Source organism: Primulina tabacum, chromosome 12, assembly GCF_025594145.1.
Source record: "Primulina tabacum isolate GXHZ01 chromosome 12, ASM2559414v2, whole genome shotgun sequence".
In the NCBI taxonomy this organism is placed as follows: domain Eukaryota; kingdom Viridiplantae; phylum Streptophyta; class Magnoliopsida; order Lamiales; family Gesneriaceae; genus Primulina; species Primulina tabacum.
In genome coordinates this window covers 25,453,496-25,470,823 of record NC_134561.1, presented here as the reverse complement: position 1 = coordinate 25,470,823, position 17,328 = coordinate 25,453,496, and the positions used below count along the sequence as shown (strand labels likewise).

The following is a 17,328-nucleotide window of genomic DNA, read 5'->3' as shown; positions in this document are numbered from 1 at the left end:
CGATTTTTCTCTCCTTGGAGGCTAGGGTTTCTTCATTTCCTTCAATTCATTTCTTTAATCCAAGCTTCTTGTTGGTTATTTGTTGAAAGATCAAGATAGTTTTGGGATCAAGGAAGCTAAGGTAAGCTTTTGGTGTTATTTATTCTTGGTTTTGGTGTGAGAGATTATATGGGTTTGTGATGGTGTTGATTCTATAGCTTTTATGGTATTGTTGTTGGATTATTGGGTTATTGATGGTGTTATATATGGTTTATTGTTGTAGGAATTCAACCAAGGGTTTAGATTGAAGGTGTTCTTGTTGGTAGTAAGTGGAATTTCATTCCTTATGCTCACATGATAATATATGTATTGTGTTACATTGTTTTAACATGTTATTCCCTTCCATTTGATTCATATTATGTATAGATATATACCTTGTTGTATATTAGAGGTAATTGAATGTCTCAATTGTGTAAAAGGGAATACAAGAGATAGAGTATGCAAAGTGTTTGTTAAAATGCCCAAGAGAGAGTTCAAATGTTTTATGGATTGATAGATACATATTCAGAGATTGCATGCAATTAGTTGATCAACGACCATAGGCTTATATCCCTCAGAGTTATCGATTTATATCAATGGGATATAGGTACAAAGCCAGAGATACTATATAGATATCAATCCAACAGAGAAAAGAGAAATACCATCTTATTGTTCATGTTTTGCTATGCTATTCATGTTTCTAGAGTTGATGATATTTAATGTTTTCAAAGTCTTGATTTTCAGAGTATGCTATGTATCCATTGTTATGTAAGAGTTCCACTTGCTGAGTTTTATACTCATTTCAGTTATTTCATGTGATGCAGATAAGAGTGATGGACCAGGACGTTAATTGGAGCCGGGGTCATATGCATATCTTAGATGGAAGGAAGAAGTTATTTTGCTAGCATTTTGGACATGACCACAAAAATGATATTTTGTATTTTGTTGTATCATTTGATTGATCATGTATATACTTTTGATTATACATTGACATGTATTTTTAAATCCTTCCTTCTTTTTTTTTTAGAAAATTTTATATTCCGCTGTTATTTTATTAAAATCGATCGAGGGTGTCACACATCCTGTGCCTGCTCCTCAGTCAAAGCGAACACTCGGGCATGCTGTCTAGGAGGCTGGCTCGCTATCTGGCTCCCTCCTGGCCTCGGCTGTGACTGGGTAGGCGGTGCTGGCTGGAAGGAATGAACGACAGCAGATCGTCTCCCTGTCTGAGCCACTGATCTAGATGACTCAGCGGCCTGGGATCCCTGGGCACTTCGCTGTGGACACACTCGGGCAAAGTGTCCATGCTGTTTACAAATGCGACAGTTGCCGAACACTCCTCGGCACTGTTCTGTGGAATGCTTCCCTCCACAAGTGCTACAGTAAGGTCCTGTATAACTCTGGCCTTGACCAGTCTGTCTCGAGCCATTCGAACTGGATGAGCTACTTCCAGATTTCTTGAATTGCTTTCTCTTAGCTTTCAGGAAATCTTTCTTCCCACTGCCACTGCCGCTTTCATATCGAGAAGATGGTGGAGAGATCTGTGATCTTGGTGCTGCAGGCACAAACGAAGCCTCTTTCTGTCTCATCAGACCGGCTTCGGCTCCCTTGGCTCGGTTCAAAGCTTCAGTAAAGTTGTTTGGCCTCCCGGTATTCACCAAGGTAAAGATTTCAGGATTTAGGCCATTTATGAACTGGTCCGCAACGGCCTCATCATGTTCAGCTACGTGGGGAGCAAATCGGAGCAGTGTAGAGAATTTGGCCACATATTCCTCAATGTTTAGCTGGCCATGCCTCAAGTTTGCAAACTCGGCTCCCTTGTCCTTTCTATACGACACTGGAAAGAACCTTTGATAAAATTCAGTTCTAAAGACATTCCAGGTGATAGTCGTACCTCGTTGTTCCAAGGCCCGCTTTGTGGTAATCCACCAGTTCTTTGCCACATCGTGTAACTGGTGCCCTATCAGCTTCACCCTCTTCTCATCAGTATAGTCCAAGGACTCAAACAACATCTCGATATCATCTAACCAACTCTCGCATTCCACTGAATTCTCCGTACCCTTCAGAGTTGGTGGATGGAACGACTGAAATCTCTTTAACAAGGTCTCCATTGGAGTGGCTGTAACGTCCATTGGAGGATTTGAAGTACTACCCTGTTCAGGTACTCTTTTCGGAGGCATATCTGATAATCAAAAGGATTAGTAATCCCAATACACAAATATGTTTCAGTCCTCCTCCGATCATCTTACTGCTGATCCAGAATCGGTGCTGATCTATTCTCAATAACACATGTTTTCAAATCAAGTCAGATAAACAGATAAACATGCATTATAAAGCAGTAAATCATGCTAGCAGTCAAAAGTAGGAAAGAACACACATTCTACCCTGCTCACTAGCTCCTATCTCAATCTCAAGGATCTATTGCTCTGATACCACCTGTTGTGGGGACCCGGACGCTAATCAGTTCTTAATCGTCATTAGGATCAATTTACTAATCAAGTAATTAGGGTCATAAAATTTTTTTTCTTTTTAATAAGGAATGTAGTGAAATCAAACTAATATACAACTCAGTATAAAATAAAGTACAAGTCATGTACCGTCTACAAATCAGTAAAAACTAAGGTTCAACATCTAATTATCAAGTGCCAAAACCCTATATACATCAAAGTCCGAAGTCTCCACTCTATGACGATCTCTCCTCATCTCCTGGACCCTGATCCTGTCCCACCTGTTGTCATGTACACATACAAACAAGACAACAGCCGGATAATTCCGGTGAGAATATAATCCCAGTATAAATCAACGAAACATGCAATCATATAAACAAATATAAAGCATGTAACAGATAACAACAATATGTATCAAAATCTGAAACATAATCAATATCAGACTGTCGACAATACTCGTAACTCTACAATTCAGACTAGACTCAATCCTAGTCTAGGGATCCCGATTTCCAGAAGTTGGCATTCCCATATCGACCAACAGTAATAGAAAAGACTCCAGTTCTATCCACGTCGATAGGGTATCGATCACCAGTAATAGAAGAAGCTCTGATTCTATCCACATCGATATAGTATCGATCACCAGTAATAGAAGAAACTCCGATTCTATCCACATCGATATGATATCGATCATCAGTAATAGAAGAGTTACGATTCTATCCACATCGATACAGTACCGATCACCAGTAATAGAAGAAGCCACATTTCTATCCACATCGATAGCCAATCATCCGGTGACAGACTTTGGCACTATCGCCCATACACTATCTTGTGACATCGTGCAATGTGCCCGTGGCGATCCCGCCACTATCAGGCACTTCTGTCACAAGATTACTCGTCTAATACCTGTTATCTATAAATCAAGAAAACAAGTACATCAATCAAATCAATGCAAATATCAATGCAATAAAGTAAAGTATGTGATTTAGGGAAACTCAAGTCTAAACCGACTTAAGTCGATCTCCCGATACCACATTGACTTATACCTTTCGTTTGTAGTCTCGGTCTGAAGCTATATCAGTTCTAAACTCAAGACTGTCTCTGTAAATCTGAAACGACATATTGAGAATCATAATATCAATATTCCATTCTCAATTCAACATTGAATCTGATTAATCAGGATTTAATTCAAATCACGGCATAACGGCACAATCTCAGTATCCCCGTCAATACCATCTCAACAGACATCAATTACAAATCATAACTCATATCCGATACAATCTATAATCCCGTCACATTTCAAATCTGTCTGGTATAAATCAATATACCCTGAAAATTCATAACAATTCCATAATTGATCTGTTTCTCAATCTGACTTCGATTCTATGATGTCTAACATGACAAGAACATCATATTTGAATCCTATTCAATTCTGACAATAGCATAATTTCAAAAACATGTCAAAACTTAGTAAAACTTACATCCTGTTGTAGCCTACGTTGCTATGAACTCGGTGTCGTAATCGGATTCAAATTTGGACGGACGGATCGTTCGTAAATCAAATTCTAAAATCAAAGAGCAATTCCTCCCTAACCTCTCGTTTTCCTCTTCTTTCTCTTTTTAAATCGATTGTGATAATATATATATATATATATCCTGCATGTTTGAGGCGAGGTGGCGCATCTCTTCATAAAACACGTCTCGCGCATATGCGCGACATCACTCGGCGCATATGCGCGAGACACTCTGTCTCCGCGCGTATCATGCACATCGCCTCGCGCATATGCGCGAATCTAAGTCGCGCATGTGCGTCCAACTCTCTGGACCTCTCGCGCATGTGCGCGTATTGAGATCGCGCATGTGCGCCCAACTCTCTGGACCTCTCGCACATGTGCGCGTATTGAGGTCGCGCATGTGCGCCCAATGCTCGGTCTCTCATTATGGCTTCCGTACAGCTCGCGCATATGCGCGACATCTTCTGCGCATATGCGCGGTCTTCTGCCTGATTGGCGCATGTGCGCACATCCGGTCGTGCATGTGCGCCGATGCTACTGCCCTCGCACATTAATTTTCACACGCGATCTCATTTCGTGTCTCGATTATCCCTTTCATAATCGTCTCGATTAAAATCAATAATCGTAATTTAACACGATATCAAATCTCGGGCATTACAATTTTCTTGAAGGAACCAACATGACTCTACAGAACTTATACAAGGGAAGGAGGCTGCTGTTGAAATCATTAAGAACCCTAGGTTTTGTTGTTTAAAGAAAATGAAATGAAGGCTAATAAAGTGTGTGTGTGTTTTAGCTGATGTGTGTGTGTATGTGTGTGTGTGAGTTAAGAATTAAAATAAAGGTAATTAGGGGCTAATTAGCTTAATTAAATAACTTATGAGCAATTACATGGTAATTAAAATACTAACCCCCCCCCCCCCCCCCCCCCCCCCCCCCCTTAAATTACCAACCTCCCTAAATTTAAAATAAAATACACAAGTTTTAAACTTTTGAAAATTTAAAATCTTAAAATCACCTAATAATTAAATTAGGCTTAAAAAAATGCTAAGACTAAATGTAGAACCCGTAAATTAGAATACGTATAAGCCATACATAATTCTAGTATTTTAAAATAAATTTATTGCATGAGTATTTAAATGCTTTTCTTTAAAGTTTATTATTTTATGCAGTCGTTTAAATTTTTATCTTTTCAGTAATTCAGTGAGGCCGGACTGGAGTTGGAGTTTCGAGATAAAATTTAAGATTCAGAAAATATTTCCAGAATTTATTTTAGCTAGCAAGTAAGTTAATTTAAGTAATAAGGAGGTTTAAGGATTTATTTAAACAACTTGAGGTTAGTAGAAAGTAAGTTCATTTAAGTTCCAATAATTAAGGGGTTAATTCACTAAATTATTTAAAGGATAGGTAAGGCTTTTAAGGGTTATAGATTTACTAAATAATCAACATTTCCCCTTCATTTTTATTGTTAAATTTTTGGCCCCCTTAGATGACTAAACAATACCTTGCAAACTCACCCTTTGACCCATTCTTTGTCACTCCTTAGCATGGTTATCTTTTCACCCTTAATTAATTAATTAATACTAGATCATTATCCTAACCTAGTCTAGCATGTAATCGGTCATTAGCAATCCAACAAACACCCCAACAAATCATTTGATATCAAACAAAAATTCTAATTTCAAATAGGAGACTTGGTCTTGCATTCCCCACTATATTTGCAACCATTTCCCTCACTCTCCTAACCAATATTTCTCCTCTCCATCACCGAAATTCAGAGCCATTTCAGAGTAGAAAAACGTGAACCTCATAGCTAGAAACAAGAGAGAAAACCGAGTAAGAATCAAGGTAGCAAGAACGCTCCACTCCTCCGCGCCGAATCGCCCCATCCTTTCGTTTTTCTTTCAAACGAAACCAGGCATGCATATGTTCTTCCTTGACTCTTCAATCAAGTCCTATTATCATTATTTAACATTACATGATCATCATTTCCATGCAAAAACCGAAACACATCAAGGAATTTTCAGAAAAATAATCATGCAGAATTTTCTGTTTCCATGACAAGCTTCACGAGTTCTCTTGTTTTGTTGTTTCAGGTGGATGGTTCGACTCCAAGCTCACTAGGCTACATCCAGACATGTACTAGGATGCATTAAGACCATGTTGGTCCATTCAAACAAGCCCCATGCATGATAGAAACCGAAGATGACAGCAACTCACCATTTTTGTCCATTTGAGTTTTCGAAAATTCTGTTGTGCTGTCAAAGGGAAATGAATCTGATCTTGGCTGCCCCAAGGCCTATAGCCATGGTTAGAACACTTTCCTAGCATGTCTAAAACGTGACTAAGTCGCCCTTTTGGAGTCTTGGTCCATGGTGAATCGGTTTTTAAAACAAAACTCAAGAACAGCCCCTTCCTCATTTCGGATTCTCATTTTTACAGCAAGTATGGTTCGATTTTTGTGGAATGGTGTGGATCTTGGTTGGCCTATGGCCCTTAGCCACGGTTCATACCATACCCCTAGATGTCTAGATCGTGCCATGGTCAATCAAATGGCCACTGGAACGACACGAGACAGCAAGCAAAGCAAAACACCACACGCGCATGCAAAGGTGCTCTCGGGTGAGCTTTTCGGAGTGTTGCTGGTATGATGCGAATTGTGGCTGGCCTTGGGCCTATAGCCATGGTTCAAATCATTTCTTGGGATGTTGGTAAGAGTCTCTGGTCAGTGGTTCAAGCCCCAATGGCCGGTAGTCTTGAAAACGACGCAAGAAACCCAAGCATAGCTGCTGTATTTTGTGGACAGCAACTTGCTGTGACGGTTCAGTGGCTCGTTCGAGTACTTGGTTGGCTTTTAGCCTATGGACTTGAACTGGACAGTGCCGCATTAAGTTAGGAAGGTCATGTTTTTGGCCGTTCGTGATTCGGATCATTTTTGAGGTCGTACGAGGATTTACGGTGCGATGTGCCAAATTGTCTCTCGAAAGAGCGTTTCATGTTTTGGCCTCAATTCACCTAGATTTCGACCCTCACCACTTTAGGATCATTATTTCATCATTTAAGGCTTATTTTAATCATGACTACTTGATGGTTCGGTGTTGGTTCGGGTTGGCACGGAGTCATGATTAAATACGAAGTCGTAGGCGCAATTGTCTAAGTTTTCGGATTTAATTGCATAGTTTGGTCAAGTAAAAGCTATTGCATATTTTTCATGGCATATGTAGGTTGCAGCGAGCCTGGGAGCGATCCAATCCATTCAGTAAAATTATTGCAGGATATTTAATTATGTTGATTAATTATATTACGTGCAAAAATATTCATTTTGAGATTTATGCGATATTGCTTGTGGTCACTTTACTATCATGATTAAACTCGGTCGCCAGTTACCGGTCAGTTCAGTTGTTTCACCCAGTATACTGTGGCAGTAGTCTGATCAGACGTACATTATTAAACCCGGTCGCCAGTTACCGGTCAGCTCAGTTCAGTTCAGTTCGGGGACCACTTGCGTAGACCATAATCTCACCAGAAAATTATTACATGCTATTTCAGTACAGGGCTCCAAGGAGCAAACATTTTCACTATGATTTTCAGTTCAGTTATGCACGTATTATAATTGCTCATGACAAGTTATTTTCACATTATGCCTCATGACATGATATTTTTATCCCATGCAAAATTTTACTATTTATTTACTTATTATTTACGATATACGCATGTTGAGTCTTTAGACTCACTAGACTTGATTGTTGTAGGTACTGATGATGTCGGGATCGAGGGCGGGGACCAGTGAGCCAGCTCGAGTCGGCAGTAGTAGGACCCGAGGACCTCAGTTCAGCATTTATTATTATTTGATTGCTCAAACATTGTGATTGTCGTTGGATGAACTTTTACTGTTATTTCGAAAATGTTAATTTCTTCCCTGTCATTTTGAACATCAAAATTTATTTATCAGTTAATTTATGAATGAGGCAATTTTAATTATTTAAAAAGAAAATTTTAATTTTTTCGCAAATTTTCAAACACGGATTTTTAGGCCTCTACACTAAATAAATCATTAAAAATGACATTTTATTGACTTGAAATAAATACCACATTATAAAATTTCCAAAATCGTCGTCGGTCTCTTTTCCTCAATCCCGCATCGAATAATCGCCTGAAACATGAAACTCGAGAAAACATTTTATCGTGCATCACATATACATAAATAATTTAAAATAATACAATTTCATAAATCATGTATCACTAAAAATTATTTTGAAATTAAATAAATAATTTAACAATTAAATAAATGCATGGGTTTTACGTATACAGATTTTTTGACTCTACAATTGTTGCAGATTTTTTAACAAGAGATGGACAGCGGTGATATTGATGCCGTCATAAAATGCAAGGGCATTTGAGGGAACACCTTAAAATGCTTCAAAACGAGTTCAACAAGCTGGCCTTAAACGCAGAAGTTGCGGGCAGGCTACAACAACCCGATAAGAGAATTGTCTCTGATCGAATCACGTGATGTTTACAGGCTTATACTCAGTTATGGTCTGTAATGCAAAGGTCTATCTTCCAAGACATTGAGAAGCCACTGGTTTCCCAAATGGAGACTTTTCGAGTACATGACTCTATCCCTGAAGCAGGGGATTCAAATACCCCTAGCACAAGTGTTAAGTCGGGATCATCTACAGATGAGTCGGCTGAAACAAAAATTGAGACACCAGATCCTTATCTCGAGTCCTCAAGTCAACCCTTCACCTCGGGGATTGAAGAGGAAAGATCAACCTTAGACCGAATACTGACAAGGGTAAATTTAAGGTTGATACTAATAAAGCTGTAATTTCTCCATTACAGGTGTACCAACAAAATTGAAAGAAATTGAAAACAAGAGTAGGCATTAACTTAGCCACTATCTGGGTTGATGTTGCAGAAAAATATCCTAGGTTATGGATGAAACCAAATTTATATCCAAAGGAGGTCAAAGCTTGGTATGAATTCGGGGCTCTTGCCTCAGTTTATACCACATCGCCTAGCTTCCTAGAAATTTCAGGATTACCGAAATGGATCTAGGAAACTGTTCATGAAAATTGGGCAAATAACGATTATTTGTCCAGAGGAGATATTCTGGAGCTATAACTTTTCAGTACATCACCAGAACCAACAGGAAAAGGCTCACACGAAGCCTTTCATTTTATCAAGTTAAGGAGGTCACATACAAATTGTAACGGTCCAGATTCGACGACTGTCCTCATTGTACCAAGACGAGTCTTTCCAACGTGCTTTTGTCCTCACTCACACGCACCCTAGGAAACTTTCCAGGAGATCACTCATCCCAAAATTGCCCCAAGTCAAGCACACTTAACTTTGGAGTTCTTATGTGATGAGCTACCGAAAAGAAGATGCACCTTCGTGATATGAGTAGTACACATCAAATCTTTTAAGCCCTCTTCAACTGTACAGTCCATTACATTGAACAGTCTCGGAATCCCTCTCATTCCGGTGTGGGATCGGTTCATTCATGTTCCCTTCACCTAGAAGCCTGCCAGGAGCCGCTCATTGTCCGTGCAACCTCATGGCACCGGCGATCACCCCCCGCCCTCTTCGGCCCCGAGCCTCACATGCCCACCAGCTTCCGCTTGGTTCGTCCCCGAACCACACCGTAACTAAGAGAGGTCGGCTCTGATACCAACTGTAACGTTCCAGATTCGACGACTGTCCTCACTGTACCAAGACGAGTCTTTCTAGCGTGCTTATGTCCTCACTCACACGCACCCTATGAAACTCCCCAGGAGGTCACCCATCCCAAAATTGCCCCAAGTCAAGCACGCTTAACTTTGGAATTCTTATGTGATGAGCTACCGAAAAAGAGATGCACCTTCGTGATATGAGTAGTACACATCAAATCTTTTAAGCCCTCTTCAACTGTACAGTCCATTACATTGAACAGTCTCGGAATCCCTCTCATTCCAGTGTGGGATCGGTTCATTCATGTTCCCTTCACCTAGAAGCCTGCCAGGAGCCGCTCATTGTCCGTGCAACCTCATGGCACCGGCGATCACCCCCTGCCCTCTTCGGCCCCGGGCCTCACACAAATGTTCAGAAATTTATCAAGGATCATCCGTCAGAAGAAACACCCCTTGTTGCTTCAATTATCGAAGACGATATTTCTACCAGAAGAGCATGGGGTTTATGGGTATCTAACTGAGATGGACAAAGTCAAGTTTCCGTTTAAATTTTATCATAATTCGGTAACCGGATCATTCCTGTTAAATATTATGACAGGAAAAATCACAAGTTTTGCAGAAGATCTATTCGAGAAGAAAATAAATCTTATGTGGAATAGCAAGTTGCCGGGGAGTAAAAAAAATCGTCGGAAATTTTGCAATATGGCTCATGTGGGAAGATGGTCAGAACGGATTTGCCCAGAGTGCTCGAATCAAAAAGAGCCAGAATTTGGCAAGGGCTTCAGACCTCGATCAGACAAGAAGCATCTTGCAGAAACATGACCAAATGGTGAAGGACCACAATCACGTTTTCCTCGAGGACATCAAAAGTTCAAGATTATTTGACAAAAATAAGTGAACATGTGAATCTAATCAGTTTTTCTTGGGGGTAACAAAATAAAAAGATTCCTTGACAAAAGATAGTGGGCATGTGACTAACCCACTAAATGAACAAGGAAAATTGGAATCAATTACACCTATAAATAGAGTAAATGGGAACCAGTAAAAATACACAAGAACAAAATTGAAACCTGAAGAAAAATGTATTATACATATTTAAAGGTTTCTAAAAGACGCATCAAGATAATAAAAAAGCAGCTGATGAATACTAAAGATCTCTACAAACTGTTAAAAGAAGAATAGAACGAGATCTCATCTGATATAATACAAACACATATCTACTGGTTATTCTAGTTGATAAGATCAGAAGAACGAGCTATTTCTAGATTAATAATCTAGGAAGAAAGATAATTCAAGTGGAGGGACCACTTAACCACTCACTCGACCCACTCAAGAGATAATGTCAACCACAGCTGGAAGGCATTAAAGAAAAGTTTTGCCAAGAATTGAAGTTCGGGATTCAAATCCGCAAAGGGCTTCTATAAATAAGATGGCAAAGGGAAGATAAAGACATCACTCAGCCTCTTCTTTTTTCTTCAAAATATTTGTAATATTTTCTCTTTCAAGTTCATGTGTGTTGTAAGTTCAGCTACTAAACAAGTTTCTCCTCCTCTACAGGAGGTTACTATGTAATAATATTTTGTATGTTTGAATAAAAGAACCAAGGCTTTTTGCTCCTCTCATGTATTAGTTTCAAATTAAACTACTTTACTAGACACCCTGAGGTAGGAAACGAAACAGGGTTGTGCTAGGTGCTATTGAAGGAATTTGCGTCAGGAACCATCTATTGCGACTGCGTGGTTAAACTGTGAGGAGCAGTTTCTTAAACCCGCTGGATATAACCAGGGCACTCGGATAAAAAAGGTAAATAGTTAAATTTATTATACGGAAGCATGTTTGAAAATTTATAAAAAATAAAAATAAAAAAAATCGATTATTTAAGAATGATACATAGGCTTGAAACCTTGCGTAGCTGTATGTCTTAGGGCTATATGCCTTCAAGAACAGACTCGATAGGTATAACAATGCCACACCAAAAATCAAAGGAATTAATGATGTTTTTGAAAATTTTAGAAAATTGGAGAGTTAAATAAAGAATTAGATTGGTAGAGTAATAAGAAGTTGAGTTTGGAAATAAGGATTGATTACAAATGTCCCCATAAATTAAACATATGAAGATTTTTAATTGGAGTTTATACTAAGCTTTCTCAACGATATTCACATGTAGCTTAGCTAACAAAGCTGGCCTTTGTTGAAGTAAGCATAATTCCGATTAGTTGGAACAAAATAAGAAAAAGGCTCCTCAACGACCACATCAAATATTCAGAAAAATAAAATTAAGCAAAAATATACAAGGCCATAGCGTCGTGACCCCCCATTATTAGGTCACATGATATAACAAACGAGGGCTCGCCAGGAATGCTCATAGCTCAAGTCACACACGGTTCATATGAAACGGTAAAAGAGAGAGATTCAGAAATTATGTTCCCAAGAGTAAAACAGAAGAATTCTTTATGTTGGCATTGCCAAACCCAACTTATTTTGGCCAACGAAGGACGAGAGGACGCCATGAAAGCTTTGATGTATCTAAGCAGCAGATTCTTTGGCAATCTTTTCTGCCTTGGCGATAACCTCTTCGATTCCTCCAACCATGTAAAAAGATTGTTCTGAAAGATCGTCATATTTTCCATCCAAGACACCCTGTTAGAAGCAACAAAATGTGTTAAATGCCAACTGGTGACATTATTGTTGGACCACTGGATAAATCAAAATAATGAGAGGGAAAAACACAAGAAAGCTGTTAGGGTACTGGATATCATCATATTGACCGGGACCCTTTGCAAGGGATATAGACAAATCCGAAACAACATGGACATATTAGTAAAGTAAATAAAGATTAAACTTGGATAGAAAACTCTAACTTGAAAATGAATTGGAAGGAGCGGAGTTTAAAAAAACTAAGGATCTTAAAGTTGCATTAAGCTCAATGAATTTGGATATAACGGAATTCAAAAGCCTTCAATTTCGGGGAATTTTATTTAAAAAAAAATTAGCATTCGACTTTAAAATCTAAAGAATCAGTTATAATCCAAGTCAAGTATCGATTTAAATATGAATTCAAAATTTTTGTATTTCAAATCAATTACCACATCTAAAACACCTACAGATAATATAATAAAACCAATTCAAATAATACATTTTCTAAATCCTTCAATTCAAATGAAGATTGTGTTTGATTAGACGATTTGAGTGGAATTGATTTCAAATCCACATCTTAACTACAGTGTATCCATTTGCCGCAAAATTAGAATAAAGGATTTGAAATCTCGTGTTGTCCGAGTATATTTTTTGCTTTAATTTCAAATCCACTATCCACCCTAGTCAATTGAAATACACACATTTCAAATCCTTTCCGTTGAAATCCTCGTACATAGGGGTGTTCATTGGTAGGTTCGGTTCACTTTCCGGTTTTTTATTTCGGTTTTAAAAATATATAATCCGATAACCGAACCATTTTCCTTCGGTTCGGTTCGGTTTTCTACCAAAATTGTTCGGTTATTTCGGTCGATTAATTTGGTTTTGGTATAATTATTTAAATTAATAATATAAATATATTGTAAAATATAATAAGTTAGCTTTTTACATGTTTTCTTAGTAAAATATTTCAATATAAGGTCTGAATTAATTAAACAAACAATCAACTAAAAATTATTCAAAATAATTCTTCATTCACTGAATATCATATCAAAATATATAATATAAATTTTGTTATTAATTTAATGAATTTTCGGTTTTTTCGGTTTTCCGGTTTTGACATATATAATCTGTTTATCATTTATATCCGAATTACAAAATTCGGCTTTCGGTTCGATGTTCGGTTTTTTTGGTTTGGATTTTCGGTTTTTACAGTTTTATCCGAAGTTTGAACAACCCTGTTCATACAAATCCAAATTCTTCTATCCAAACACAACCTAACATCGTTTCGGGAGGACCTGACAATCTAGCATCTAGTAAATGAATAAGAACCTAAAAACCTGGTTCAAGAAACCAGTGCACTGCAGCACAAAAAATAAAATCCTCATAATAAGGCACTCATCCAGGATATCTCACACAATACTCAGAGTGGGTTGAAGCCTTTGAAGCCAAATAATTCAAGTTCGTTATCTGAATTGAATGTGTTTGTTTTGATGTTTTTGAACTACATATATTTAAGCAAAATGAAGTATATAGTCGATTCATAATAAAGGATTTTCAAATCCTTCCAAAATGGGACCCCATCAGAAATTCATTTCTCATATGGTTAACAACAAATTCTCACATGAATGCAACCTTGATGATATCATGTGCGAGTATAGTAACATAGGCAAGTCAATGAAAATTGCAAATTTAACATTCTTGAAAACAGCAAATAACCAAGGATGAGATTCAAATAAATTTTACCTGGAAGCTGGTGATGCTCTCTTTCAACTCTACGTACTTGCCCGGAGCACCCGTGAAAACTTCGGCAACATGGAAAGGCTGGCTCAAGAACCGTTGAATTTTACGAGCACGTGCAACAGTCAATTTGTCATCTTCACTAAGTTCATCCATTCCAAGAATGGCAATAATATCTTGAAGATTTTTATAGTTTTGGAGGACTTTTTGTACACCTCGAGCTGTGTTGTAGTGTTCCTCTCCCAGAATGTGTGGGGAAAGCATACGAGATGTTGAATCAAGAGGATCAACGGCCGGATAAATACCAAGCTCAGAAATCTAATCGAAGCAGCAAGAAGAATTGTATTATTCAATTCATGAACTAACGAAATCAGCCTTCTTTGTGGGAAATCAAGAAACTCTATATACCTGTCGAGATAACACAGTGGTGGCATCCAAGTGAGCAAAGGTGGTTGCAGGTGCTGGATCTGTCAAATCATCAGCTGGCACATAAATGGCTTGCACAGATGTAATGGAACCTTTTTTAGTTGTAGTAATGCGTTCTTGAAGGCCTCCAAGATCTGTAGCCAAAGTAGGTTGATATCCGACCGCAGACGGGATACGCCCAAGCAAAGCAGACACTTCTGAGTTGGCCTGAAAGGAATTATAACGAAAAGAAAAAGGTACATTACCATCTGGCACATGTGCCATAAATGCAAATAACTTTTCAAGAATGATCATGAGCACCAAACTTACTTGAGTAAATCGGAAGATATTGTCAATGAAGAGGAGCACATCTTGCCCTTCCGCATCACGGAAATGTTCGGCCACTGTAAGTCCAGTAAGTCCCACACGAGCACGAGCGCCTGGGGGTTCATTCATTTGACCATAGACAAGGGCACACTTGCTATCGGCCTGAGAATCAGTACACAAAGAAGAATAAGAAAAAGGCATTAAAAAATTTGAAATAACAATCATGAAACTTGATAAATGCAGACCTGCTTGTCACCTAGCTTAATAACACCACTCTCAATCATTTCTCTGTACAAATCATTGCCCTCTCGAGTACGTTCTCCTACACCAGCAAAGACAGAGAAGCCACCTGGCAAGGAAAATAAAAGACAGTCAAACAAGCCCGAGCAACAACAGATTCACAGCATATACTGCATAAAAAAAAACAATGAACCATGAGCTTTTGCAACATTATTAATCAGTTCCATAATAAGCACAGTTTTTCCTACACCAGCACCGCCAAATAAACCAATTTTCCCTCCTCTTTGGTAAGGTGCAAGAAGGTCGACGACCTGGGATAAAAAAAAACACAGTATAGTTCAGCAACAGGTTCCAAACGCCAATGATTGAAAAGTACACCAAGGTAAATAATATCGACTAAAACAATTGTCATCAAACAAAATTGGTTTTATTAGAATTCAGCAAGCACCTTGATACCAGTGACGAGAATTTGTTGCTCTGTAGCTTGCTCCACAAAAGCAGGAGCTTCACGGTGAATTGGTAAATAGTGTTCAGTGCCTGTAACATCGATAATTCGTTAGAAAAGGTATAATTTTTGTTAGTTCCTCGGCGTGTTTGCTGATCAAAAGAACATAGCAATTACAATTTACCCAAATACAATAAAACAAAAACAAAAACAAAAATACAAAAAGCGTAGAAATTCACTTACTAATATTGCCCCTGTGATCAATTGGCTCTCCGATTACGTTAATGATACGTCCAAGGGTAGCTCTACCAACGGGCACCTATGAACGAATGAAGTGAGTTAAAATAAAATGCTCCCAAATACATCTCACGAAGAAGTAATCATACACAACGCTCTCATTGCATATAAAGACACCACATGTCCACGTTAGGCCTTCGGGAAAATGCATGATAGGAAAAATAAGTCTTACCGTGCCAAACAAATAATTCAAATCCAATCAATTTCATACTAGGGACGAACCAAAACACTGATCGATCTAGTACAAACCAAGGTCAAATAATGTCAAAATCAAGTCCCGCCCCCAAGAACCCAAAAATTTCCAAATAAATTAAAAATCAACCACTGTCAAATCCCCAGAAGACAGAAAATCAACAACAATTCCATCTCAAGAAAATAAGTCATAAAAAAGGACAAGAATCTGTGTCTCACAGTAATGGGGGATCCAGTGTTGAGCACACGCTGGCCTCGGACCAACCCTTCAGTCCCATCCATAGCAATACACCTTACCACATTCTCACCCAAGTGCTGCGCCACCTCCAAAACAAGCCTGATCTGGTTATCCAAGACCTCCAGCGCCGTCAAAATAGGGGGCAAACCCTCGTCAAACCTCACATCGACAACGGCTCCGATCACCTGGCACACCTTCCCGATCGCACCCTGGCCAGTGAACTCATCGGTGATTTTCCCTGACGGCCCACTCGTGGAAGGTGTAGGGGCTGAGGGGGTGGCCGCCGTGGTAGTAGATATGGCGTAGTGAGCAGCAAACCGGTGCAGGAAGTGACCGGCGGGCGAGGGACGGTGCAGCGCTCGGGGCCTGGGGGCGGCGGAAAACAGGGATCTGGAGGCGCGGGAGGCGGAGGATCGGAGGAATGAGGCTAACAGCCTCCGAGAAGCCATGGCGGCAGAACCGTGGATTGGAGAGAGATGAGCAGAGAAATGGTCAAAAACAAGTGTTAGGGTTTCTGTCAGAATGAAAAGGCGATTCTTTTAGCTCCCAAAGATGCGATGCCAAAATGAGGAAATCGGGACGTATTAATGAAAAAAAAAAGGGAGATAAATAGTGGTGTATAATTTATTTTTTATCTTTAATTTTAATAATTATTTTAAAATTTAATTTATGTATAATAAAACATAAAATTTAATTAAATAAATAACTTAAAATACTTACATGACGAGCTCCTTCTTAACATTTCACCCTCAGTCTTCGCAATTTCTGGTTCTTCTTTTACCCTTCGCATATTCATTTTTGTCGAATTTGTCTAAGCTCAGCTCTCACATACGTTGGAATAATGAGTTTATAAGAAATTGGTTTGGAAGAAATCCAAAGAGATAATCATGTATTGATAAGAGCTCAACTTATTATTTTGATTTTTATCACTAAATTTTTTATTTGGTCGAGCTCGACTCACAAATTCAGGTAGCATCTTCTTCGTTCAATGGATTTCTTGGTTCGACCTGTTCCGTACCTTAAATCGATCGATTTCGAGCATTCGAATTTTTGAGTCGAGCTTGACCCATATGTAAACCTTGACCTAAAAGAGCTAGACCTATCAGTTGTGTCGAAGCGAGGCTTGGGTCGAGTAGCCTACTCGAACCAAAACTCACTA

General features: G+C 38.8%; 1 protein-coding gene across 1 annotated transcript; it reads right to left on the bottom strand.

Moving 5' to 3' along the window:
- Nucleotides 1-11,910: 11,910 nt before the first annotated feature.
- On the bottom strand, nt 11,911-16,737 carry LOC142520587 (ATP synthase subunit beta, mitochondrial-like). Its single transcript, XM_075623633.1, has 9 exons — nt 16,151-16,737; nt 15,686-15,761; nt 15,446-15,534; nt 15,191-15,308; nt 15,003-15,106; nt 14,761-14,919; nt 14,434-14,658; nt 14,032-14,343; nt 11,911-12,291 (listed from the first exon to the last, which is right to left on the bottom strand). The coding sequence occupies exons 1-9, from the start codon at nt 16,616-16,618 to the stop codon at nt 12,178-12,180; spliced, it is 1,665 nt and encodes a 554-aa protein (XP_075479748.1). The 5' UTR covers nt 16,619-16,737; the 3' UTR covers nt 11,911-12,177.
- Nucleotides 16,738-17,328: the final 591 nt, after the last annotated feature.

Excerpts from the sequence above, each read along its gene's own strand:
- LOC142520587 (XM_075623633.1), bottom strand. The coding sequence starts at position 16,618 with ATGGCTTCTCGGAGGCTGTTAGCCTCATTCCTCCGATCCTCCGCCTCC. Across the intron at positions 14,920-15,002 it reads TTAAGCTAGGTGACAAGCAG|GCCGATAGCAAGTGTGCCCT; the intron begins GTCTGCATTTAT and ends ACTGATTCTCAG. Across the intron at positions 14,659-14,760 it reads ATATCTTCCGATTTACTCAA|GCCAACTCAGAAGTGTCTGC; the intron begins GTAAGTTTGGTG and ends AATTCCTTTCAG.